Here is a 27,385-nt window from a genome sequence, read left to right as displayed (position 1 = left end):
AGTTAAAAGCTCTCACTTTATTGACTACATGGTTAACACCTTCTTAGTGACCACACACACACCCTGTGAATGTAAGTCTAAATATCTGTCTTCAACCAAAAAGCTGTCCCAGCAACTTCCATCCATGTTATCACAACATTCCTGCTCATTGTGGTTTTACACTGTGCTGTGTGTACACTGTACACACACACACACACACACACACACACACACACACACACACCTACACACACACACACACACACACACACACAGGATTAGGAATGTTGGAGTGTGCTGAGTTCAGAGCCTCTGAATACATTAATTGAGAGTAGTGGACTGACAATAGAACACTGAATAATAACTACAGAATAATGTAATCATTCATTTAATGTACAGGATATTTATACATGCATACATATAACACACAGCTCTGTCCTCTGGAGAGACTTTGAGACCATCTGGAGCAGAGTTTCCTCTCTGGCTTCAAACCCCCTCAAACAAGTGCTGTTGTCCAACAGAACATGAGGCTCCAGGGTGTCAGGGGCCCCAGTGCCTTTCATTTAACTTTAATTTTCCTGAAGCAGCAGTTCAAGATGAGGCCAGTGTGTGGGAAACAGTCCACAGTGAACCATGAACCTCAACCAACCGCTCAGAGCAAGAAGTCACAATCTACAGATGTTTAACAGGAATCCATCCATCCATCCATGTGAACATCTGGTGGATCCATGACATGAAGAACTGAGGAACTACCCAGTAATAGTGTGAGGTACCTAATGAAGTGATCACTGAGTGTATATGTGTATGTAAATGAGTTCATAAAGAGGAAAAGATTTAGAGAACTCTTCTCACCAACATTATTAACATTATTAACGAATTAATTATTTATTTTTGAAAGTTATTTTTGGGGCAGTTTTTGCCTTTATTAGGATAGGGACAGTGAGAGAGTGGAAAGTTAGGGAGAGAGGGGAGATGACATGCAGCAAAGGGCCATGGGTCAGACTTGAACCCATGGCCGCAGCGAAAAGGACCAAGCCTAAGTTGTACGCGCTCTACCAGTTGAGCTTCTGGGGTGCCCCATTAACAAACTATTTATTAACAAACTTTCAGCCTGTGTGGAACAAGGCTGGTCATCAGTCCTGGATCAGAAGCACCAGACTGTTCAGGAGGATCATAGTGGATCAGCTAAATGAGACTCACTGAGACACGTAACCCTGAACACCCCAGTTTACCAACAGGTAAAACTGAACATAGTTCATGGGTGAGGGCATTCTGTGGTTTGAAGGAGAATCCGCTTTCTGTGTGTGTGTGTGTGTGTGTGTGTGTGTGTGTGTGTGTGTGTGTGTGTGTGTGCACTGGTGACAGCTGAGTACACTCTGACTGAAATGACCTGACCAACCCACCCCCCTCTCTTTCTGCCACGTCATCGCCCTTTTCTGTCCACATAAGGAGGCTTTGTCCACAAGCCACTCTGCGGCCAAGTGAACAACAGGGGCCCCTGGGGACTCTGGGACCAGTCTGGGAGCCGTCAGGGGACAAAGCACCCATTACACCTACAGGAGGACTGAAGGTTTGTGGAGTCTTCAGGAGTGAAGAGCAGAAACAAACAGTAAGTTCATCATTTTGTTTCCAGTTATTCAGCATGATGGTCAGTATATTGTTCCAGTTCATAAACTGTTCCTGTTAATACACTGTTCTTGTTAATACACCGTTCCTGCTCATACACTGTTCCTGTTCATACAGTGTTCCTATATGCTTTTCCTGTTAGTACACTGTTCCTGTTCAAACACTGATCCTGGATGTTAAAAAGAAAATCCATTCAGGTATATGTCTGCTGGAAGTAGCCAGCAGATATTTTTGATTTCCAGAGCCTGATTTAATCTCTGCTGGAATTCCTCCTGTGTGCAGACGGATTACAGCGGAACCAGATTAAGACCTGTTCTAGTTTCATACAGGTCTTAGTTCAGTGAAGAATGAATGTGAACATTAGTATCTAAAGTTGTAGGTTCTTTATCTGCAGCTCCAGTCTGTAGGGTGAGTGTCAGTGGTCCTGATGGACCTCATTCAGATGACTGCAGCAGTCTGCTTATAGTGGATATAAGTATCAGTGTAGCCACAGCTCTCAGTGAACAGCCTGCACCCACTGTCCCAGTAGACCAGCACTCACACAGTCCTGTCATATTCCAAAACAAACATTCCTCTGGCAGTCTGACTAAACAGCTAACAATGCTCCTTTGGCTCACTAATCAGGGAGGGACCGCTGCTCAGATTTGAACAGTCTCAGACCTGAGTAATGGTCCAGATCACTGCTAAAAAGAAAATATTGTCATCACTCACTTCCACATGCAACAGTTCACGATTTCATTATTGTAGCGTGAACACCATAATTTAGAATTTGCTCCCGTTGAAATGGGGGAACCATTTCTCAGGTAGGACAATGATGAATTACTTAATTGATTAATGTGATCAATCTCATATCAGAAGCCATGACTTCTCTATTCAATGGATCTCCAGTTTCTACTTCAAAGAACATGACAGGACAATGACAGACTGTAAATAAGAAGTTTATTAACTAGACTACTATCTACAGAGTAAAAGCAACATTAATAATCATAAAGATGAAAATAATATTGAAATGAGCTGTGTGAAGAGTTGGCAATGGTGGGAGAGAACATGTTATGGCTATACACTATGGCTATATAGCTGATGATCACCACATCTTATGTACTTACCAATTTTATTTACAATGAAAACACTCATTCACCAAAGTGTCCCGTTAGATTCATCATGAAGCATACGGTAAATATGAAAAAAACATACTCAGTACAATTTGATCACAGTAGGTTTATTTATAAAACACTGTTTTGATGACAATTAATTTATGAATAGAACCAATGTACATGAGCTGTATTATACTGACAACTCCTTCAAAATCTTAACTGTAATTTTCAATTCACACTAAAGAGTGCGTAAGGCGAATATATACATAACAGCAGCACACATCTATTGAGTGTCTCGTTTTGCTCCAGGTTGCAGTTCTGGTGGGTATGTTCAAGCTGTTTCCTACTGAACACCTTTTTGATGTTAAATTGGTAAATACTTTCACCTGGGAAGGTGGTGACTGTGCTAGAGCTGCACAGATTCTGTTCTTAAAATGTTATTACTATAATCTATCAACAACAGTAGAAATGAAGTAAAAGGCAAGAAATTGAACCTGTGAATACTGAGGACAGAGAATAATAAACAAAACAAATGTCTAAACAGCTCGTATGTTCTCTCATTCTAGTAGGCTGAACTGAAAGTGGTTTTCTGGCATCATCATCCCAGCCCATTTCAGAATTAAAGAAGTCCATGCAGTTTCACTTGTCCTTACATGAGGTCCTCCTTCTGTAGGCACCAGTCCTTCAGTTTTCAGTGTGGATACCTTTGAATGACAGTAAAAGACAAACACTTTAGTTCAGCCATGGTGGATCACAGTTAATGACACACATATACCAGCTTTCAGGATAGGCGCATGAATATCTGAAGTTGAGGACTGCTGTTTACAGTATTAAATGACAAACCCCTACAAGATGATGTTCTTGTATACATTGTGCGAGAGGTCCCCCATTATTATGTTACGGCTGGCTCAAACACCGAACATAATAATGGACACCACATCAATAGGAAGGTACTGCATATGCATTTATTACAGTAACTTAAGGACAATGCAGGAATAAATGGAGACCAGATACCTAGCACCAGAAAGGTGCTGCTGCAGCAGGATGTAGAGAGAGCGAGCTGAACAAAGAGGACCTGCCTATATAGACTCAGCCCACTAATCAGCAGGAAACAGGAAACACCAAAATAAAACAGGATGTAACATACTCAATACAATCAGACACCAGCGAGAAGAGGAGACAGAAAATAAGTTAAAGAGATAAACCTGAATGTTTTGCTGTATGTTGGAAAATTCAATCAGACAATTTTTTTTCTAATAACATCATAGTAACTTCATTGTTAAATTGTATTTATCCTTGTCCTGCAAATGTTTGCATGTTTGGGACCAGGTACGGCTAGCATAGCAAACACTAAATTATCAGCTAGCTAGCTAGCTAGGTTGGCAAAGTGCATCCATAATTCACATTAACTCTAATATCAATTTGGATGTTAACCTTCTCCCATTCTGTTGTCAAAACACATAGGAAAATATTGTACTAGCTTTTAGGGTGCATCATACACATTAAAAACTGTATATCAGCATCTATCCAGTTTGGTAAGTAAATGTTTATTTTCTTAATTATAATATTTAACAGTTTTAATGTGTGTGTAAGTACCGAAGAACGAGCCATAATTAGTGTGAACTGAAAACTTAAAACGAAATAAAACAGCAAAACTATGGGTGCAAAATTCCTCTATCAACAAATATTGAGAAAATAATAGAAATTTAACACAACTGTTTCAATACAATGCGCACGATCTAAGTTGTCCTCCGGTGACTGACCTCCTGACCTGCCTTGTAAGCTTATCAATCATTGCAGACCAGCCATGTCAATTAACCAGGCATGCCCCCAAAAATACGGGTTTTTAAAGCCTAATATGTAATTAATTAGATGATTATTTTCAGATGGATCTAAAGAACACTGAACAAGAGGTGTGAATTTGTGTAAATTTTTAATTGACTGAGTATTTTAATTGAGAAGTTGGCATTTTTTTGAATGGGTGTGTATTGGAGCCACAGTTTTTTTGGAGCCAGCCCCCAGTAGTATTGCACTTAAAGTCACTTCCGCATTGGTTTCACTTCTCAGCCCCACAGCCTTCGTTCATTTTTATATACATTCTATGGCTTTCAACTGAAATCTTCTTGCTTGATCACAATATTATGAGGGAGCATTTCAGCTGTGTATATGAAAGCATTTTAGTAGTATGTGTGCAAGCATTTCATTTGTATGTTTGTGAGGATTTCTGTTGTTTGTGGGTGAGTTTTCAGTTGTGTGTGTGATTGTTTCAGTTGTGTGTATGAGAGCGTTTCAGTTGTGTTTATGAGAGCGTTACAGTTGTGTGTGTGAGAGTGTTTCAGTGTGTGTATGAGAGTGTTCCAGTTGTGTATATGAGATCTTTCAGTTGTGTGTGTCAGAGTTTTTCAGTTGTACATGTAAAAGGTTTCACTAGTTTTTATGAGAGGTTTTCAGTTGTGTATGTGAGCGCATTCTTATTCAGTTGTTTATGTGAGAGGATTTCAGAAATACGTGTAAAAGGTTTCACTAGTATATATGAGACCTTTTCAGTTGTGTATGTGTGAGTAGAATTTTTGAGTTGGGTGTGAGAGTAGTGTGTGTAAAACCTTTTCACTTGTATGTGTGTGAGGTTTTCACTATAGTATGTGATTGAGTATTGTTTCATATATGTATATGCATGGTAATTCTAGATAATGTTCCTGACGGCCCCTTATAATTAAATATTGTCTATGTATATTTCGACATCAACCCAATCATAAGTAGAATGTTAAGACCAGTCTACTGTGAGTTGTGCTGTAGCTGGAGACCCTTGGCTGGAACCCAGGTGGCCTCCCCCTGAGGTGTCTCAGCAGTTCAGCTCTGGTGGAGTTTACCAGGAGACTTTCTGTCTCAGGCACTCTTGATTTCTGGTAGGCTTCTTGTGGGCAGATATGTTATCTGTTGGCGTCTCTTGCGGGTTGATGTGAAATAAACATAATCAAACTTAACTTGGCTGGATAACTTTAGAGGAGACTGGCGTTGACCAGATGACTCTTAAACTGTCAAAAATCTTTAAGAAAATGAAACGTAATAATAATTAAAGTTACAAATATTACTCTGAGGCACTTCTGTTGGTTCAGTTGATCTTTACTTGGCTTATAAAATTAGAAGATCGCGTGTGTAGAAAAAAATGTTTTACTTGGAGCACCTGGCAAAGAAACAATAAAGAAAGCGGACAGAATGATGAAGTGCAAAATGGCTGTGGCTAAAAGTTATGAGCTAAGAGTGTTTGCTAAGAGCTTAGAGCCTAGAACTTAAGGCTAAGAGGAGCTAAGGAGATAAGAGCAATGTGTGAAAAGATCACAACTGTTTTATCCCCTGGGGGCTGGTGCACGCTTCAGGGGCATCACCTATCTTTTCCTGTGTTTCAACTTGGAGACGAGAGTAATTTTCCATGGAACTTTTGAATTTTTTAATTGTAGAGTTTACCTTTTAAAACTTGCACATCCGTTTTCCACTATGACCATAAATCATTAAATTAAACAACATATAAACCTAATGCCACTAATAATGACAGACAGGAATAATACACGTGTGTGTTTCATATTAACTGTTATACATATATGTATATTATGTGTGAAACAGCAGAGTATCAATATGATTAGCAGTCTGATGATCGTGCTGTGAGCGATCAGATGTGTGTCTGTCACAAAGGTGTAGTCTTTTTTCTTCTAGCTGGGTCACTTGAGAACTTAAGAAGTAAAAGGGAATCGATTGTCATTTCATTTCTTCATTCACTGTGTGACTTAAAATGAACTAGTCACAACAACTTATTAGCAGAAGATAAGGGGGCGTGGCCAGCGTGCTATGGAGTAGCTGTGTTCCTAGGAGGCTCTGCTCGATTTTTATTTAAACATAAATTTCCCATTGAGATAACACTTTAAAACTTGCTAAAGTTCAACATAAAAGGATGATGAAGACAAGGAACAACAAAGGAGGGGAAAAGAATGACAAAGCGACCGATGGACTCGGAGAAATGGGTGAGACAGTCGGAAAGTTAGCTACTGAGCTAAACGAAGCTGGCTTAGGTGCAGCTTCCTCGTGCACGGAGTTGAAGCCATCCACAACAGACCACATGAGAGCCATCACCTCTTTGAGCGAAAACGTGACAACCAAATTCACGACCATCTCAGACACCATGGGCGCTATGCAAGCTACTCTGGCTACTGTGACAGGGAAGGTACGTGACATGGAGGAGGCCGTAAATGAACACGATGGCAAACTAACTTCACTGGAGACGTTGTACAAAAACCTAGACGATCTGAACGCCAGAATCATCGGTGTCCCTGAAGGGGCAGAGAAAGGTAAACCAGTGGAGTTTATCACCAAGCTGATTCCAGCTCTGTTCGGGGCTGAACATTTCACAAATCCGACGTTGGTCGTGGACCGAGCACACCGTTCCCTGGGCCCGAAGCCGGCGGACGGAGCTCACCCACGGCCGCTCATAGTCAGACTCCACTACTACCAGACCCGGGAGCTCATCCTCAAACTTGCCGCACGAAATCCCCGCTACAATACAATGGGACGAAGCTTTTCATCTTCCCGGATCTGACAGCGGAGGTTCTCAACCAACGCAGAGTGTTTAATGAAGTCTGCAAGACGTGCAAGGCGGCCAGCCTCTGCTACGGCTTCCTTCACCCGGCTAGATTTCGTGTGACCGTGGATGGTGTCAGCAAGATCTTCAACAACCTGGATGAAGCAGAACACTTTCTCCGTGATAAGTTATCCGCCTCCTCGCCTTACAACAACGGTCACCAAAAAGGGATGAACATGTACTTTCAATAGAGTCTTTCGAGCGGAGCCTGGGAGGGAAAGGAGCGATGCCAACGCACCAAAGGAAAGTAGGGAAATTTGAAACGGGTTTCAGTTGTGGAAGCCTGTCAAGTTCAAAGGGGTGGGGGGGTAAGTTGTTCAGGGCGTTCAAACTGTTGATGTTTTATGTTGGTGGTATAAGGGACACATGTTATGCTGGGATGTTAACAGAGAAAAAGCATGTTGATAGGAGTATGAATGGCACATAATATCAGCAGCAAGTCACACAATGGCACAGTTAAGATATTAAGCTGGAATCTAAAAGGCCTGGGCAACCCAGTGAAGAGGGCTAGGGTTCTTACTCATCTTAAATCATTAAACCCCGATGTTGTTTTATTACAAGAGACTCATGCCAAACGCTCGGTCCAGATGGTGCTACGTGCCAACTGGCTGGGCCAGATGTATCAGGCTAATTTTGGGGCTAAGGCCAGAGGTGTGGCGATTTTGTTTAGGAGGAACATACCTTTTATCCAGAATAAGACAATAGCAAACCCCAATGGTCGATTTCTAGTAGTGTTTGGCAGCCTGTGTTCCACTTTGACTTTTGTGATTATATATGGTCCAAACTTTGACTGCCCAGAGTTCTTTAGAGAAGTATTCAGCTCTATCCCAAACAAATGTTATTATCGGGGGCGATATGAATTGTGTTCTCGATGTAAGATTAGATAAAAAAATTTCAAAATCGTTGCAACAATCAAAATCAGGGCAGTGTTTAAATACAGTCCTCAAAAACGTAAATATCGTGGATATTTGGAGGTTGTTGTTTCCTACTAGTAAAGAGTTTTCTTACTTCTCTCCAGTCCATAAATCTTATTCTCGCATCGATTATTTTTTCCTTGATTCAAAACTTATTCCAGCAATGATTGATGTCACGTATCATCCCATATTAGTTTCAGATCATAGCCCTGTTTCCTTAACTCTAAAAGTGGAAAACTTGAGCACAACAGGCTGCAAAAATTGGCACTTTGATGCTGCCCTTTTGAAAGATGAAGTCTTTCACAAACGTATGGAGGAGCACATCAGATTTTTTCTTGAGGCAAATGATAAAGGTGATGTTGATGACTCGGTCTTATGGGATAGTTTAAAGTCATGAGAGGACATATTATTTCATATACATCGTGGAAGAGTAAAAAGCAGAACGCAGCTTTGAAAGACATGGAGTCTGAATTACGCCGGCTAGAACAGTCCTACCAGTCTACACCAACAACAGACACCTTGGGTGAGATCACCAAGTTGAAGTGTGAGTACAATACCATACTTTCCAAACGCGTGTGCTCTCAAATGGTTAGCTCAAGGCAGAGATTATTTGAGTTAGGCGATAAACCACATAGGTTGCTGGCAAGGCAACTGAGACACTCTCAGGCATCACAGGCTATACTCCGAATAAGGAACAAAAGAGGACAGATGGTTACAGATCAGCAGGGAATAAATAAATGCTTCGAAGATTTTTATCGTAATCTATATAGCTCAAACAATACTACTAGTCAGGATGAGATTAATGAGTTCCTGGAGAAGTGTGATCTACCCAAACTTGATCAGGATGCTGCAGCAGAGTTAGATGCTGAGATCACGCTAGATGAAGTTAAAGCAGCAATAGCCCCGTTCCCAAATAATAAGGCTCCTGGGCCTGATGGGTTTGGGGCAGAATTTTATAAGGCTTACAGCTTTTTGCTGGCACCTTTAATCCTCCGTATGTTTTATCGCTCTAGGGAAGTGGGCTCCTTAACCAACACACTATATCAGGGCAATATTGCTCTACTGCTGAAAAAGGACCGGGACCCCACAAACGTCTCCTCATATAGACCTGTCTCTCTTCTCCCGTTGGAAACAAAATTATTAAGATAAATTTTAGCTAACCGTCTCAACAGGCATATTTCCAGAATCATTCACCCAGATCAGACAGGGTTTATCCCTGATCGACATATATACTTTAACATGAGAAGACTATTTAACATACTATATAGTCCTCTTCGCGACATGGAAGATTCGGTTATAATATCCCTCGATGCCGAAAAAGCTTTTGACCAGGTAGAATGGCCATATATGCTGTCTGTGTTGGTAAGATTTGGATTGGGCAATTCGTTCATTAAATGGATCAGGATATTAATCAAGGAACCCACAGCCTCTGTAATCACAAACCTAAATAAATCCGGTCCTTTTCGGCTATATCGAGGTACACGCCAAGGGGATCCTCTGTCTCCATTTATCTTTGCTCTGTCTCTGGAACCATTAGCCTCCTATATACGCTCTAGCCCTGAAATACACCCTATAACACATCTAGAAACTCAACATAAGATCTCGGCCTACGCTGATGACGTTGTACTATTTATTTCAGATCCCAAGGCCTCTATACCTCCACTGCTGCAGTTAATAAATAAATTTGGCTCATTCTCAGGTTACAAGATAAATTGGGGTAAAAGTGAACTAATGCCATTGTCAAATTCAGTAGATAGGACATTCCTCAAGACAACTCCATTTAGAATTGTATCAGAAAAGTTCACAAGTCTGGGTATTATAGTCACAAGGAAGTTGAGTCAGCTACTACGACATAACTGGGATGAGAAAATTGATCAGTTGGAGAGGAATATACAGCTCTGGAACACTTTACCTATATCAATGGTAGGGCGTATTAACGCCATCAAGATGGTGCTCTTGCCAAGGTTTCTTTATATATTCCAATCTATCCCAGTATGCATCCCTCAAAATCATTTCAGGAAGCTGGATTCTATTATATCATCCTTTGTTTGGTCCGGCAAAATACCTAGGATCTCGAAGAAACATCTTATTAAAAGTCGGTCCGAGGGAGGTTTTGCCCTGCCTCAATTCAAATACTATTATTTGGCTGCTCATTTAAAGATTTTTTCGTTTTGGATGGAGTGTTTACCAGGCAATAACCTGGAGGAGATGCCTGCATGGTTACAAATTGAACACCTCTCCTGTCAGCGCACCTCTCTACCAGCACTTATTAACAGCCCAATAAAGATTAAGAAGCACTTGTATAATGATAACCCGATAATTTGCAACTCTTTAAAGATATGGAAACAGGTAACAACAACTCTGAAAACACCCAAAGTTTATTTGGATTCTCCTATTTGCTGTAACCGTGCTTTTAAACCTGCACTGGATGATGTAGTTTTCTCAAACTGGAGAGAGAAGGGTATTATCACTTTGAGAAATGTTTATATTGGGGGTCATTTGGCCTCCTTTCAGCAGTTACAGCAGACATTTCAGCTACCAACTTCCCACTTTTTCCGATTCCTACAGTTGAGGCATTTTGTGAAAACTCATGTTCCACAATATGAACGTAAACCACAGCACGTAGCATTAGATAGTTTCTCTCAACTCAAACCATATACGAGAGGGGCAATATCTAAATTCTATGGTATCATACAGAATGTGAATAACACATCGTCAGACCCATTTAAAGAGGCTTGGGGGAGAGAATTGGATAGGGAAATCTCAGATGAGATGTGGGAGAATTGTATTAAGAACATCCATGATAGCTCAATCAATGCAAGACATAATTTGATACAATTCAAGGTAGTACATAGACTACACTATTCTCCCTCCAAGTTGCAAAAAATATTTCCAGATGTGTCATCCCAATGTATTAAGTGTCGAAGTGAAGAAGGAACACTATCCCACTTATTTTTGTCATGTCATAAGCTACAATCATTCTGGGGCTCCTTGTTTGACTTTTTCACTAAGGCCTTTAATCATCCATGTCACCCAGACCCATTCACCATGTTGTTTGGGGTGGCCAACCCAGATAGTGTGAAAAGTGGTTGTGAAGCTAAGGCTATTTTCCTCTCAACATTGTTAGCCAGAAAATTAATTTTGCAATCTTGGAAATGTGAGAGGTCTCCTACATTTGAAATGTGGCTGAGAGAGTTGGGAAATGTATTACACTTGGAGAAAATCAGGTACATTATGTCTGCTAAAGAGGAAGTCTTTTTTAAAATCTGGCAGCCTTTTCTCGATTTAATGTCTAAAAACTGAAGTAGTGCTATTCTGTCACTGCGCCATTACCTATGTTCTATGTCCTGTTTGTCGCATGTCAAAAACCTCTGTCATAAATCTGTACGGTTCTGTGTAGCACCACCAACTACTGTTAATATGTATTTGCTTCTTTTTGGGTTTTTTTTTGTTTTTGTTTTTTTCTCTTCTTTCTTTGTTATGAAAATAATAAAAATAAATACACAAAAAAGAAGATAAGGACTGAGGTATCTTAGAATAAAACTGAGGTCAGTGGTAATGAAGAAAACATTGTCCTTTGTTCTTTGTCTTTCATTCTTCTTCAGACGGGTTTCTCTCTGATCAACCTTTTTTTGGTAAAATTACATCATAGGTCACTGGGTTAATAAACCAATGGCATGCTGTAATGCTCTGACTGGGGGTGATCCACACAAATAAAGACCAGTCTCCAAATACAAGTGGATGACCTGCTTGTTCCTGTCATAATGGACATGGCAGTTTGCATAATGTATATTTCTACCTCTTTAATAAAATGATGTTGTTTCTAACACTTAACTGCTGAGTTAGTAGCAGGAGTGGAGTGGTGTGTGGTGTTTCAATGTGTTTGTGAACTTCTTATGTTTTTGGACACTAATAGTAGCGTAAGTTAGAAACGACGGGTCCCAGTGTAAGCTATTATGATGGGCCCTTGGGCTGCCAGTCAAGAAGCAAGTGTTAGCGTCACATTCACAATGTGCTCCAGCACTTGTCTCCAAAAGAGCACTGCATTACGCATGTCCCTCTCCAGCTGTGCATCAGTGATGCCATGGAGTTTCCACTGTTCATACACCACACAGACTCCAACATGTAACTGAGAGGACTCGTGTAGTTCAATTTTTTCAGACTAATGCCCCCAATCTCTAACTCCCTTCACCCATGCATTGATGAAGTGGGGTGAACTGCAGTCTCCCAATAACCAGCAGGACTCACAGTATACACAATCCAATTTTGGAGATTAGCAAAGCCAGCTGCATGGCAGTTTGATGCCGGCTTTTTTTTTTGTGATAAAACCCTTCTGAAAAACAACGATTATGTTGATTTCTGGGGAAAGGACCACTAGGTTTACAAGACCCTGTAGTTATGATGTAACATTTTATATACAGGATCTAAAGTATTTTCATCAAAATGTCCCCTATCTGTGGGGTAAGGCTGAAGTGGCTGTGGTTGTGGCTGGTCCTCCTGCTCTTGTTCAGAACAAGACGACACCAGTCTGCTTTTGTTCAGAACAAGAGCAGACTGGTGTCACCTCAACCTGGTCCTGGCTTCTATCATCTCCAGTAGGTGTTGCTGTTTGGGTTGGGTCGCTTGAGATACTGACTGCAACTAAACTGATGGTTCTGACTGGTTAGGCCTGCAACCGATAATATGGAAATATTAATGGTTATCTAGGGCTAGGAATAGTTTATAGAATAATACAATAATTCATAGGCTGACCTGGTAGAGACATTAATTTACTAGTAGCTTACAACTTAGCATAACGTTACAATTAAATAATACATGTCCAAGTAAAAAAAACATGTATGCCTTCTCTTAAAATTTACATCTAACACAATAGCCAAATGATGATTATTTAGACTGACGCTTCTAAGGTTATCTGCTGCATGTCTGTTGACACACCACTGAGGTACTACTGCTGCTAGGAGGGGGCTTGTCCGTGGGATGGTGAGTGTTTGTAAAAAGAAAAACAAAACAAAATAATCTAATTTAGGGAGCTTTGCAACCTTCTACTCCTGTTCTGCTCTCTCCTGTCTTTTCTTGCAACCACTTTTGTGTTTAAATGGCATGACTGCTCATTTGGCTTGCCTTGCAGCTCAGCTTGTCAGTCTTGACAGATTTTGCATTTCACCTGGGCGGAGTCTTGTCGTCTTGTCACATGATCAAATATAGACTTTTGGGCAACAATATACACATATTACCCAGCAATCATCATTGCATCGTTGCATTATATGACATGAATACCAAAGAAAATATTAATTTGATTGAATGGTTTTTAATAGTTTTTTCATAGTTTTTATAGTGTATGTAGAATAATCCTATAATTTTGTTATACTTTGCTTGCTACTGACTTTTTTCAATAAAATTACTGACACCATGACAAAGGTGGATATGCACATTTTAGGGTATATATACCAAATAATCTCTGTTCAAAAAAAGAAAAGAATGGGATTTTGTGAACAGGAGGACTTGGATTTGAAGCATGTTCACCACATTCCTGGTAGAAGCCCAATACGCTTCAGACCCCCATTGTTTATACCTCCACTAGTGTCATTACAGTCTCTCTCCAGAGGTGTTTTAAACTGTAAAAATCCACTTCTATGATTCACGTTTTATTTACCATGGTTTTGTCACATAAAAAGTCCTCTGACCCTCTCTCCTCAGACCCTCTGTGCTCTGGCTCTCTGGACAATGAAAAACTCCCCAAAAAACCCTTTAATGGGAGAAAGTATGGAAGAAACCTCAGGGAACGCAAATGAGGATGATCCCTGTTCCAGGACAGACTAGACAACAGATGTCAATATGTACAGAACAGAGCATACAGGAGATTTACAGTAAAGACAATCAGGATGACAACATTATAGACTGTAAATAAGGAATATGACAAGGGACATCAAACAACTGAGCCACACGACGTCCTCTCCACCATGAGGACCTGTACCTGACAGACTAGACAAAAACAAATTCACATGGGGGACTGGGACTCCTGAGGATTCAGATCCAAAACTTCTGGACTGAAGCACCAACAGCCAGGAGAGGAGAGCGGTCTAAGGACGGCTAACCAAGGACACTTCAACATATAAACTGGAGGAGCTGCAATTTGAACCTCCAATCCTCAGATTAGGGGAAGACCTGCTCTACCTCCTGAGACACAGCTGCCCCCTAACATAACAACTGAAAAAACTCTGAACAGACACCAGAAATATGGAATTATTTGGATTTTCCATGTTTTATTACTTAAATAAGTCTAAACACTGAGTCTGGTGACATGTCATGGACATATCTTCAGTGATCTCTTGTGGCTCTGTGAGAGTAACAGTAACATACTGACCCTTCTCCTCTCTTGATGTCAGCAGGTTGTCTTCATGTTTGAGCTGAAGATGTCTCTGCAGTCCCTGATGGTGGCTCTGGTCATGGTCATGGTCTTCCTCAGTCCCTGCCCTGGCATGTCAGCCCCTCAGGGTGAGCCAGATGATGAGGCTTTTGATGTGGAGAACTATGACCTGAACAGTGAGGACTGGGAGAATCTGGACGTCAACATTTATGGAGACAGTTATGATTATGATGACTTGGACCAAGAGGTGAGGGAGAACAGGATATTCATGTTTGTAGTAACTGTGATAGAACATTACTATTAATACTCTGTCTTTGCTTGTGAGGAGAGCAGGTAACTTTAGTTGTTACCAAAGAGAATATCATTGTCCTCTGACTGTCCAGCTGCTTAATGAGAGAAGAGAGGTTGACATGCTTCTTTGATCTGCCTTCAGTTATATATAAGCTCTGCAGCCCAAGAGGCAGACACTGACACTGCGCAAGGCTGAAAGAAGTATTGAAATCTCTTTGCATGTTTTTAAAATCAATTCATATATACAGTTCATAAAAAGACCCTTCAACTGAACATCAGTCAGAGAAAGTCAAGAAAATACAGTTTAACAGCAACAAAGCTCATGTTGGTCAGTCGTTCCATCGCTTTGGTGCATACTGAATAATATGTTGGATGTATTACTATAAGATTTGTCCAGACATTTGTGGTTCCCAGAGGATGAACCCTAATGACTGTGACCCTGTTATCTAGCCTCTAGTGTCACCAACAGGTCAGAGTTTTCACTTATCCAGTGAAATCTCTCAACATCTACTGGTTGGTTGTGATAGACTCTGATTTGATTCACATCCATGTCCACTTTAGGATTCATTGTAATCACTTTGCACCATCAGGTAAAATGTTTAATTTGTCTTTTACTTTGATTTATGACCAAATACCTGAAGACATTCCTCTGAAGATGGTTTCCCTTGTAGCCCCTGTCCCAGTTTGTGATAGTACCAGTCAGGTCACTGATGCATTTTATCCTGTAGAAGGAAGTTTATAGGAATGTTGATCTTTTGTTGAAATAAATGCATCAGAGTCTTGAGCGTACAGCTTAGCCATTAATTTTAAATGTTTCCCACTAGAACAGGCGGACATGTTCTCTCTGAATTTTGCCCCTAAGATGCCCACAAGGGACAATGATACCACACCAGTTTCCCATGGGTATGAATGCTTTGACTTGGTCAGTGCAAAAAAGATTGACTCTTGACAAGCAGGTCTCTCTCTTACATGATCAGAATCACAACCTGTTGAACCTCTCCACACGCAGAGCAAAAATGCAACTTCTCCTTAAATCTATGCAGGAGCATTTCTCCTCTGGATCTAAGAAAGCAGTGGTAACTTTCTGCTCTCTAGATCTGATGACACAGATATAATGAATGGTGTAGCTAAGTTTGAACTTTTAAAATTCATCACAAACAAACTGAAAAACTGTATATTGAAAAAAAAGTAAAGAAGATCAAGAAATTCACTTGCAGGGGGATAATCAAGAAGAAGTGAAGAACTCACCTCTGGAGGATTCCAACCTCTACAGACTCTTCTCAGATCAGAGAGATGATGTCAACCAAGCAGACTCCACAGTTTGACCAACTCCTCCACATCTTTTGTTTAAGTGTTATTCATGTAGAGTGAGTCAGCATCAGTCCACTACCGTTCATGTGTATCATAGATTAAACAGTGAGGCAGAAAAACAGGTGGATGGAGCCACAATGCTTATTGCCCGTATAATATGAATGTGATGATGCAGGTGTAACAAAAAGATTTACCTACAAAGTAATAAATATCTGCACCATTCATATAAAATAATGTGATTTGAACTGTCTTCATCTCTCTACTCCCTACTGGAAGGACAGATCGAGGTGGGCACCATAGCACCAGACACCCCCTCCCCAGCCTCCCAGTCCACGGCTCAGCATTATGAGGAGGAGAAGACTGTGCCCACCCTGCCCCCAGCTCCCATCTCCCTGGACTTCAAGGGACCAGGACTCTTTGGTCCTGAGACTGGTTTGGGTAGGTCAGAGCATCAGTTGGTTGTTTATCTACTATCAGCAGAGTTCAGCAGTCGTCAGCAATTGTATAAACCTGTCTGACTATAATGAAATGTCAGTAGACTGATGGGAGGAATGGTTTATTACAAATCTAATACTCTGTGACCACTAATGACATCACAGTTCATGTTAGGGTTAGGGTATTGACAACTGCTTGTCTGAAACACTTCCCAGTCCAGACTGCAGTTCCTCTGGTCCTCAGTCAGACAGTCAGATGGACAGATGGACAGATGGACAGACAGAGACACAGACAGTCAGACAGACAGAGACACAGAGAATCAGACGGACAGACAGAGACACAGACAGTCAGACAGACAGAGACACAGAGAATCAGACAAACAGCCAGACAGAGCCTGACTGAAAGACAAACAGAGACACAGACAGACAGAGATTCCTAGAAGTTAGACAGACCATGTGGTTAATTGTGGCTAATTGTGTTTCTGTGTGTTAAAACTCCACTCTCTATGCATGTGCAGGTATGCCCACCTGCCTACTGTGTGTGTGTATTGGTGGGAGTGTGTACTGTGATGACACAGGCATGGATCAGATCCCACCCCTGCCCAAAGACACCACTCACTTTTATGGCCGCTTCAACAAGATCCGCCATGTGAAGAACACAGACTTTCTGAACCTCAGTGAGGACCCACCGTACACCCACCCTGTACTTATTAGGACCCACAGTATTGGCGACTGGTACATCATGGCTCATACAAAGTTTTGTTTATCAGATAAGCTCCAGTCCATTGATCTAACGGGGAACCAGGTCTCAGGGATGGATGAGGGTGTGTTTCGTTCCCTGACTCAGCTCCAGGAGTTATTGTTGGCTGATAACAACATACAGGTCCTGCCTGAGCTGCCAGTCACCATGAGACGCATAGATCTACGCAACAACAAGCTGGTCAACCGTGGGCTACACTCTGAGGGCTTCAAGGTAAATATCCTGCACATATACTTAAAAAAAAACATTATTTAATGTTGTGATTTTTCAAATAATTTCACACGTGAAGATCTGTTTGTCTCAATCAGTATCTTTGAAAACAATGACTGTAAGTAAAGTGTTGTGTGTCAGGTCTGAGAGAGAGAGATAACCTGATGATCTTTTAACCTCTGAATCTTCTCAGCAGCAGGTGAACTTTCGTCTCAGCCGTCACTGGCAGAGGATGAGCAGAGATTACTCTGTTGTCATGGAGACAGTTCAGCTCATGTGGTCTATGAATGGAAATCCAGTTACATGACAACATATGTGTCTGTAATCATATGGAGTTAGTTAATGAAATCAGACCTATTTTCATTTTAAACCAAAAACCATCTCAGAAGATTTTTCCTTTGCCTGAAGTTCATCAGGTTTTAGTTCCTGTTTCTGCTCGAAGGATACTGTGATTTATATGTAATATGAACCAGCTGCTATCTTTATGCATTTAAATTTACATCAGTGTGTATAAAACCACCCCCTGAAGTATTTTTGCACCTCATGGAAACTACAGATTCATAAATGTGTAGCTGAAACATAAACATGGTGGTTTCTTCACATGTTATTCCCTGTGAACTCACCTGTGTCCCACTGATCCGCCTCATACACTGTAGTGTCTTCTTAGCATATTTTCTAGGAATATAGACACTTGCCTCTGTCGGGGGATGCGGTTTCTGACTCGCCACTCTTTATTTTTGTAATGCGCTGCGTTCAGTATCATAAACTTAAACTTCCTCCTTACAAAATAACAAAAGAGCTTGCTTGTGTGGTCAAAAGACATTACCGATCTCCCCTTCTCATCATGAGCTCAACCCACCTGTCTCAAATTACTCATTCATTTATAGGATTTGTCACTCCCTGGTCCCGGATACAATACATATTAAAAGACGGCAGGGGGAGACTTTCAACCATACATGTCCATAAATAATATCAAAATAATAAGGTGAATTATCTTACACCCATCAAAGTAATTAATCAAACAATAATATCATAACAATGTAATAAAGTCATCATATTAAAGTAAAATGGCTCTAACACACACTGTTTCAATCCATTTTTCTACTAAGTCTATCTGCTGCTCTGAAAGCTCAGGGATGTCCAGAAAAAATCATTGGCTTGTCACATTGTCACACCAAAGTCTACTGGCTAATAGAGACACAGACTGACAACACATCCCGCCTACCATTCATTTTTCTGTCTATTGAGAGTTAATGGACTTAATGGAACTGGAGTACTAAATTACTGGAGTACTCAATAGTTAATATAAACATCACATTTAATAATTCATTCAGTATGTGAGGCATGTGTATATGTTATAGAAACAAGATGGATGGGTAATGGGTAAGATCAAATTAATCTTCAGTTTCTACACCTGTACTTGTATATGTGTCCTGTGACTCTATTCTGCACACACCTAGGTATCTGTGGACAGTTGCAATATAAAACACACACCAGCCCCCTAATGAATAATAGTGAGAGCCAACTGCTTCCCTCTGATCTTCACAGGACTGCAGCCATGCTGCTCCACAAAATGATCACATGATGGAAAAACATGGGAGATGTATGCATGGGTATAGGTTCCCTCTTGTGGAAACTTTCATGTGTTGCTGTGTCCTTCCTCTATGCAGGAAATGAGCCATCTGGAATTCCTCTACCTATCTAGTAACAACCTGGATTATGTTCCCACTCCACTTCCACTGAGCCTGAGAGTGTTACACCTACAGGTAGGGGCATGTCTATGTCACACTTCTTCTTTATTGTCTCTAGAGGAAAACAACAATACAAACAGCAAGCTGCTGTTGCACAGTATAACACAGTACAAAAAAGTAAAACACATTATAAAACAGTACAACAAAGTACAACAAAGGATAACACAGTATAACACAGTATAAAGCATTACAAGATAGCATAACAGCCCAAGATAAGTACAGCACAATATAACAAAGTGCAACAGAGTACAACATAGTACAACACTGTATAATATAGTACAACACCGTTCAACACAGTATAATTCAGTACAACACAGTGAAAAACAGTACAATACAGTATAAAACAGTACAACACAGTACAACAAAATACCACATAGTATAACACTGTTGCAATGTGTTACACTGTAAAACACAGAACAACACAGTACAACATAGTACAACAAAGTGAAACACAGTGTAACATAGTACAACACAGTACAAACCAGTATAACCCAGTATGACATAGTTCAACACAGTATGACACAGTATAACACAGTACCATACGGTATAACATAGTACAACACAGTACAACACAGTACATCAAAGTATAACACAGTACAATATATTATAACACAGTACAAAACAGTACAACACAATACAACACAGAATAACACAATACAACACTTCACAACAACGTATCTAAGTGGCGATTGCTCTAAGACTGCAAGGGAAGCTCAGCTTCCCCTAAAATGTCCACAAAATAAGTGGTCAAATATGTTCTGTTGTGTGAACATTTCATTGACTAAATATGCGCTAGAACACGTTCATCTTTTGTTCAGAATCAGCTACTTATCACAGGTAACCGACATGACTTCCTTCTCATTCATCCCGCAGCGCCACAGCGCTTTACACAGTGTAGACGCCGAGCGTCTACTGGCTTCAGTGGGGAAGCATGGAGTGGGTTGTTCCACTGCAGCGAAACTAGACGGTCATTGGATAAATGCTGGGCTTTGTCCCGCCCATCGGACGCTCAGCGTCTCTGGGGGTCTATGGGGCAGTGGGCTGGCCCGGACGCTCGGCTTCTGCATGATGATTGGATGATCTGTCTGAGGCTGAGTCCCTTTTTGATTGACAGCGAAATGAGCGAATCAGCGATCTTGAAGTATAAGCATCCACTGGAGCAGTTTTCAAGTTTTTCATTCCGTTGTTCGGAGTTGATCTGGAGACGTTACTGATCCTCAGCGACTTTGTCTTTGTTAAAAACGACTAACGTTGTGTTTGGCCACTCTCTTCTGTCACTGCGAATTTACATATAAATAAACGGACACATTTTATGATGTAGGCCGAAAATGAGCTTCCCCTCCTTATAAGACCAGCAGCCGCCACTGATCTAAATGCAAGCACAGGTGATGGCTGCCAGCGGGGCGTTTCCGCCTGACGCACCTATGACGGTGCCTGTGGGGTAGCTGCAGGGTCATCAGCCAGGAGCCACCCTTCATTGATGTTTCGCTCCATTATTCCCGGAACATCTCGTGGTGGTGGAGCAATGGCAGGGACGTCTCCCTGCCGCCCCCCCTGCAGCTACCCCTAGGACCTTTGACATATCCTTCCTTCTCAGCCACAGCCAGAAGCTGGCTCTTTCTGCCTCCTCTGCCAATTCCTTGGATGCCTTATTCAGCTTTGGCCCGGTCACTCCGATGCTCCTCAGGAGATGCTGGATGGATGTTCCAATAAACCCCCTGCAGCCAACTTCCGTAGGGCAGATAACGGTCGCCCACCCTGCTTCTTGACACTCAGCTGCCAGCTCGGTGTATTTCGCCTTCTTTCTTTCGAATGTTGCCTCCAGTCCTTCCTCCCAAGGGACTGTGAGCTCTGCCAGGATCACTGTTTTGGCCGAGGGGGACCACAGGATGATGTCTGGTCTCAGAAAGGTCGTGATTATCTCTGGCGGGAACTTGAGCTGCCGGTCAAGGTCCACTCTTAAGTTCCAGTCACATCCAGGTGATAGCAGTGATCTTCTCTCCCTCTGGGTGATGTTCTGAGCCCCTGCCCCTTGTCCTACAATATGGATCAGCTTCCGTACTGTTGAGGGATGGTCTTTGGCAGCTTCCAGCCTTCGTTCCTTGAGGACTTCTGCCAGCTTCCGCAGGACCTGGTCGTGCCGCCACCTGTAGCGACCCTGAGACAGAGCTGTTTTGCAACTGGACAGGATGTGCTGTGGACTTGTGACAGTTTTCCTCTGAGCCGTACCACCGACTCAGATTGCTGCGGCTGGGGAGGGTGTTGTAAGTGGCCCGAATGAGGAAACTTAACCTTGCTTGAGGCATCTTCCACATGTCGGACCACTTGATGGTCCTGTCGACTACTCCTGCCCAGGTTGTCCAACGTCCTTGTTGCCGCTGGCTGAGTGCTCTGACCTTGTACTGCTCCTCCTTGCTCATGACCACCTCTTCAATCACCAGGTCTTTCCTCTCCTTTCTTCTGGCTTTGGACCCCAAACCAGCTCTCCCTGACTGTGTCCTGTCAACAACTTCTCTGTGCATCAGCCTGCTGATGGCCTAGTCGACAGCCTCTTCGGCCTTCCACTTGCGTCATGTTTGAACCGGTGCCTTGGTGTTTTTTACAAACGGGTCAGTTGAGTCTCTCAGCTCTACTACGAGCCTCGCCTTCTCCTGTCTGTAGCCCAGGTTGATGGACTGTGGCAGCTGGAGATTGTTTTTCCCAAACAGACCTATGTTGGAGAGGCTCCGGGGTAAACCAAGCCACTTGCGAATGAAACTGTTGGCCTTGGCATCCAGCCTCAGTACTGTGGATGTAGTGATCTCACACAGCTTCAAGGGCCACATCAGACGCTGATAGAGGGTGAATTGGTAGCACCAGACTTTAAGCTTCCCTGGGAGGTGGCTCTTGTCAATCCTCTCCAGGCCGTCAGAAAGCTGTTCCATGATGGTGGCAGGCATGTGGGTGTCAGACAGATCAGCCGTATACAGTCTTCCCAAGCTTTGGACAGGTTGTTATGCCAGCAGTGGAATCCTTACTCCATCCACTGTGAAGAAGATGAGGTTGTTCCTGGCTCCTTTCCGGATTGAGAGACTGCAAGACTTTGCTGGTTTGATTCTCATTCTGGCCCATCCGAGGAGCTCCTCAAACCTCTTTAGGAGCCTGGCAGTACATGCCGCTGTTTGGAGAAGGCTTGTTACATCATCAATGTAACTCCGCAAACTGGTAGTCGTTGGCCAGACTGTGATTTTACTCCTTGGACCATCTGCCTGCCGCCAATTTCAATTACCTCAAAGGCTGCCATAAAGAGGATGGGAGAGATTGAGCAACCCATTGCAATGCCTTTCTCGAGCTGATGCCAGCTAGTGGTAGCTTCCTGTGTAGTGTAACAGACTTGGAAACTGCTGAAGTAGTTGGATACCAGTCTTTGGATGCAGGTTGGGATATGGAAGAACTCTAAGGCAAAGGTGATAAGCTGGTGTGGGACAGAACCGTAGGCGTTTTCCAGATCCAGCCAGACAACATGCTGGTCTGACTTCTCGCGCTTGGCTGTCTGAATCTGGTCCCAAATCATGATTTAGTGTTCCACACAGCCAGGGAATCCTGGGATGCCTGCTTTCTGGCAGCTGGTGTCAATATAGCTGTTTTCTAGGACATAGCTGGTCATTCTCTTCACCACCACTGAGAAGAAAACCTTCCCTTCCACATTCAGTAGAGCAATTCCTCTGAACTGGTTGATATTACGGGAATCCTGCTCTTTTGGGATAAAGGTAGTCACTGCTTTGGTCCACTCTGATGGGATGGCTTGTGTCTTCCAGGCAACTCTCATCAGTTTCCAAAGGAGCTTCAGCACCATCGGGCAGCTCTTATATACCCTGTATGGCACGCCATTCAGACCTGGCGCTGAGACGGATCTTGCCTTGTCTACCACCTGCCTGATCTCAGCCTACCTTGGTGGTGTTGTGTCCAACTGAGATTCAGGCTCAGCAGGGCGGGGCACGTGTCCTGGTGAACCAAGTGGAAAGTTCTTCTCCTTGTCACCTAGCTGTCTTTTCATGTGCTCCTCGAGCTCCTGTGCAGTGGTTTCCAACTTCCCATTCTTTTTCTCCTCAAGTAGGCTCTTGGCAAAATTGAAGGGGTCCCGGAAGAACCTCGCTCTCTCTTTCTCTTTCTTGCTTCTCTGTCTCCGGATCCACTCAGCCCTCCGCAAGGTCGCCAGCCTGTCTCTGATTTGGACCCAGAGTGCCTTCAGACCTTCTCTCTCATTCTCGTCAGCTTTCCTCCAGGCCTTCCTGAGTGACCGCCTCTCCTTTACCAGCTTGAGTTTCTCCTTCTCTCGGATCCCTGGCTCCCTGGGGGTCTTCTTCCTTCGCACCATTTCTCCAAATCTCTCCCTGCCTTCTTCGTATATGATGTTACCGAAGAGGTTCAGCTTGGTGGTTGCGCTCCCTTGCAGAGATTTTCCAAGGATGGTATGCAGGTCTTGGTCAAGACTTCTCCACGCCTCTTTGTCACTGGCTTTGGGCCACTTGACTTTGGGTTGTCTGGTTGGTCTCTCCCTTCTTGCTTGTGTCGGGGGTTCACTGCTAGGGGTCTCCTCCTGATGCTCATTCTGTGGGGTGGGCACTGGGTGTTGTCTGTGCTCCTGCTGCTGGGAAAGGTGCTCTTCTTCCCCCTGGCAATCTGCAATATTGGAAACAGCAGCACTGTGGTGCTCAACCTGGCTCTGTCTCCTGCTTGTCTGATCTGCTGGTGCAGTGCAAGATTGCATGTGGCTCGTTCCTCCACACTTCGTCCTTCCCCTGGTGGATACGCAGGCCCCTATGAGTCGTCACTTTCGACCACCCACAGCTACATTTTCTCAGGATCCGTTGCTCGTTCGTGATTGTCGTTCCAGTTGATACCATGTTGTCTGTCCTATTTGGTCCATCTTCCATCCCGCCTCTCTGTGGACCTTCGGGCTGATTTTTCTTATTTGTGCTCGTAGTTGGTTGGGGTGTCCATCTTGACGAGGACCTGTGGAGTGGGTAACTGGCCCGTCCACACCCAGTGCATTCTTTCCTGCTGCCAGTCAGTCTTACCTGACCGTCCTCCAGTCTTTCCTGGATGCCAACTGCCCTGTTCGCAGTGGTCACTGGTGTCCCAGAGGAACTAAATGCAAGCACAGGTGATGGCTGCCTGCAGGGCGTTTCCGCCTGACGCACCTCCGACAGTACCTGTCGGGTAGCTGCAATGTCAACACAGTACATAACAATACATCACAGTACACCAAAGTACAACACTGTACAACACAGTACAACACAATATAACTGTTCCTGCTGAACCACAGGCTTGGACTCAAACGCAGACACAGTCTCAGTTTAAACATCAGTCCTTTTAATCAGAACGAGGTCGGTACACAGGTGATTAGTCAGAAGGGCAACAGTGTCCAAATCAGCAGGCAAAAGGCAAGGTCAAAAGGCAAAAACAGGTCAGGAAACTACTGGCTCTAAGAAACTCACAAGGAAAAATGCTGGAACGCTGTCACGAGGGAACAAGACGAACTGGCACAGAAGGAAGGGGACACAAAGACTATATATTCATGAGGGGAGACAATGAGTTACAGGTGCAACAAATTATGGCAGGGCAGGAAATCACACAGGAGGGAAACACACTTGGGCAGACAGTAAAGGACCTGAAGAGCTGAGTATCAAAGTAAAATAGGAAGTACGAGACAAACAACACTAGGAGAAACAAAAAGGTAACTGAACTATCCAGACGGGGCCTGACAATAACACAGTACAACACAATACAACACAGTATAACACAGTACACCACAATACAACAGAGTAGAACACAGTAGAACACAGTACAAAATAGTATAATACAGTACAACACAGTACAACACAGAGCAACACAGAACAACACAGTACAACATGGTATAACTCAGTATTACGCAGTATAACCCAATAACACACAATGTAACACAGTATACTACACTATAACACAGTACATCACAGAACAACACAATACAGGGATTGCTTGGATGTCAAGACAACACAGATAAATGAATTTTGCAATATTAATTACACTACACAGAGCCAACCCAGATGTTGAGTGTTAAAAATTCTTCCTCACAATCAGGACAACAACATCCAGTCTCTGCAGGAGGACACCTTCTGTGACCGTCACGATCGCAACTTCATCCGCCGCAACCTCGAGGACATCCGCCTGGACAGCAACCCCCTGAACATCAACCTGTTCGCCCAGGCCTACGTCTGCCTGCCTCGCCTGCCTGTAGGGAGCCACTGACGCCTGCCTGAGCCATAGTTTCAGCTCCAGTAGAGAAATGATGCAAGAATAGAAGCTGTTTGAATGTAATGTGTGTTTAGTGTTAGTATTGTGGTAAGGATTAATCAGGGTTGTCAACACTCAAGGCTTTATCTAAATATTCACTGTAATAATATTGAACTAATATGTTAGAAAACAGCTGCACATTTCCATAGAAACATAGCAACATCATCATTCATGTAAGGTCATGTTAGTGTCCACCTGGTGTACAGTGGATTAATCAGACTGCAAACAGCTGCTGCTTTTGGTTCATCAGTGGAGTTTGACCTGAAAGAGACTGAAAGGCTCTGTAGACCTAAGAAAACTAAGCGAAAGTCTCCTCTTTTAACCCTTTGAACACTCAGCTGTCTTGGTTTGATTATCTCTCTTTATATTTTACTGGGTTATTCAGAAACATCATCATTTGCTGTGTCATTGCTAGATCAATATATCAATTTTGTAGGACATGTTATGTTTTCAGACTCAAATTCTTCTTTTTCTGTTTTTCCTTATGTCCTCAACACATAATAACAAACAGCTGTATATGAATGTATACAAGGTTAGTGTTTCTGGATTGTAAGATCATGTTCAAGGGGCATTGTGCACCACTGTCAAAATACTGTGACATGACATAAAACTCATGTTCATAGATTTCATTACCTCCTGTGTTTTCCTATATATTCCTCTTGACTCTAGCACAGTTCTATAGTCCTTGCACACCCCAAGACTTTGGTAATAAGTCCATGAGGGCTCATCTCTGCCCGTATGTATAATCTAGTGTTTGAGTGTGGAGTTTCTCTCACATCTTTATTTAAGAGTGTCTTTTATTCATGGTCTTTCATTTTGAGAGCTTGATTTCTTAATTTTATGTTCAGATTTTTTTAAATTGTGTCCCCCCTCTCTGAGACAGACTGTCTGCTGTCTGATAAATGAGCTTCAGTTTGTATTTTCTTCTCCTTAATCTCAGGCTGCTTCTCTGAGCTCTGCTCCCTACCTTTGCTCTCAGATTTCTGCTCTCCTTACTGATCCTGTCAAATTTTTCAAACCATACCAGCCAGGCATGATGTTGACCAATGAAAGTTGTTTAAAAAACCTACTGGTAGAAATACTTTATTAATGACTGACCCTGATCATCCCTTATCCTTAAAAAAAAAGGTTCTGTTTATAATAATAATAATAATAACAATAATAATAATAACTAGAAAATTCCAGGGAAATTTTGAGTGCCACGGGGGCTACTGCCGGGATGAGTACATGATTTTCCAGTGTTCAAAAGTCACCCTGATCATATTCTGGTTTTGAGAAATGTCTTGATATAAAAGACTCTGATATAAAACAATGTCACATCCCTCCATCATGTATTATGTGGGAAATATCTCATATTCTGTGTTGTTTTTTTTAATAAAACAAGAGGCAACATGTCTTCAAACTGGCATTTAAAGGGTTAAAATCCTGAAAACTAATAAACATTTGGTAGGTTTGAGCAGAACTGAAGTGGTTTAAGAGATTTATGCAAAAAAAACAGAAAAAAATATTGATATATGATGATTTTATATAATTTTCTTTGTGTGTCCTTTTTGGACGCGAGGAACCCCAGAGGGTACAAAATGTGTTACCAGTGTATAATAGACCTGTAACAGTAACTGACATTAGATTTTAAAAATATGTCAAAAAAGACACTTTCTTGCAGAAATCCATACCTTCAGCTGTAACACAGCCAAAATGATCAG

General features: G+C 42.3%; 1 protein-coding gene across 2 annotated transcripts; it reads left to right on the top strand.

Moving 5' to 3' along the window:
• The first annotated feature begins 1,455 nt into the window (after window positions 1-1,455).
• optc (opticin) lies at window positions 1,456-26,306 on the top strand. Of its 2 annotated transcripts, none has more exons than XM_023424688.2 (7): window positions 1,456-1,588; window positions 14,633-14,857; window positions 16,494-16,650; window positions 17,165-17,323; window positions 17,417-17,619; window positions 19,287-19,382; window positions 25,470-26,306. In XM_023424688.2, the coding sequence occupies exons 2-7, from the start codon at window positions 14,642-14,644 to the stop codon at window positions 25,635-25,637; spliced, it is 999 nt and encodes a 332-aa protein (XP_023280456.1). In that variant the 5' UTR covers window positions 1,456-1,588; window positions 14,633-14,641; the 3' UTR covers window positions 25,638-26,306. The 2 variants fall into 2 exon arrangements, with proteins under 2 accessions (XP_023280456.1, XP_023280455.1); XM_023424687.2 differs by having other exon boundaries at window positions 14,630-14,857.
• Window positions 26,307-27,385: the final 1,079 nt, after the last annotated feature.

This window comes from Seriola lalandi, unplaced genomic scaffold (genome assembly GCF_002814215.2).
Source record: "Seriola lalandi dorsalis isolate HSWRI2012SDOR001 ecotype SW California unplaced genomic scaffold, Sedor1 jcf7180002054748, whole genome shotgun sequence".
NCBI lineage: Eukaryota > Metazoa > Chordata > Actinopteri > Carangiformes > Carangidae > Seriola > Seriola lalandi.
Note: the sequence above shows the minus strand (reverse complement) of the source record. Positions and strands in the feature narration are given on the sequence as shown.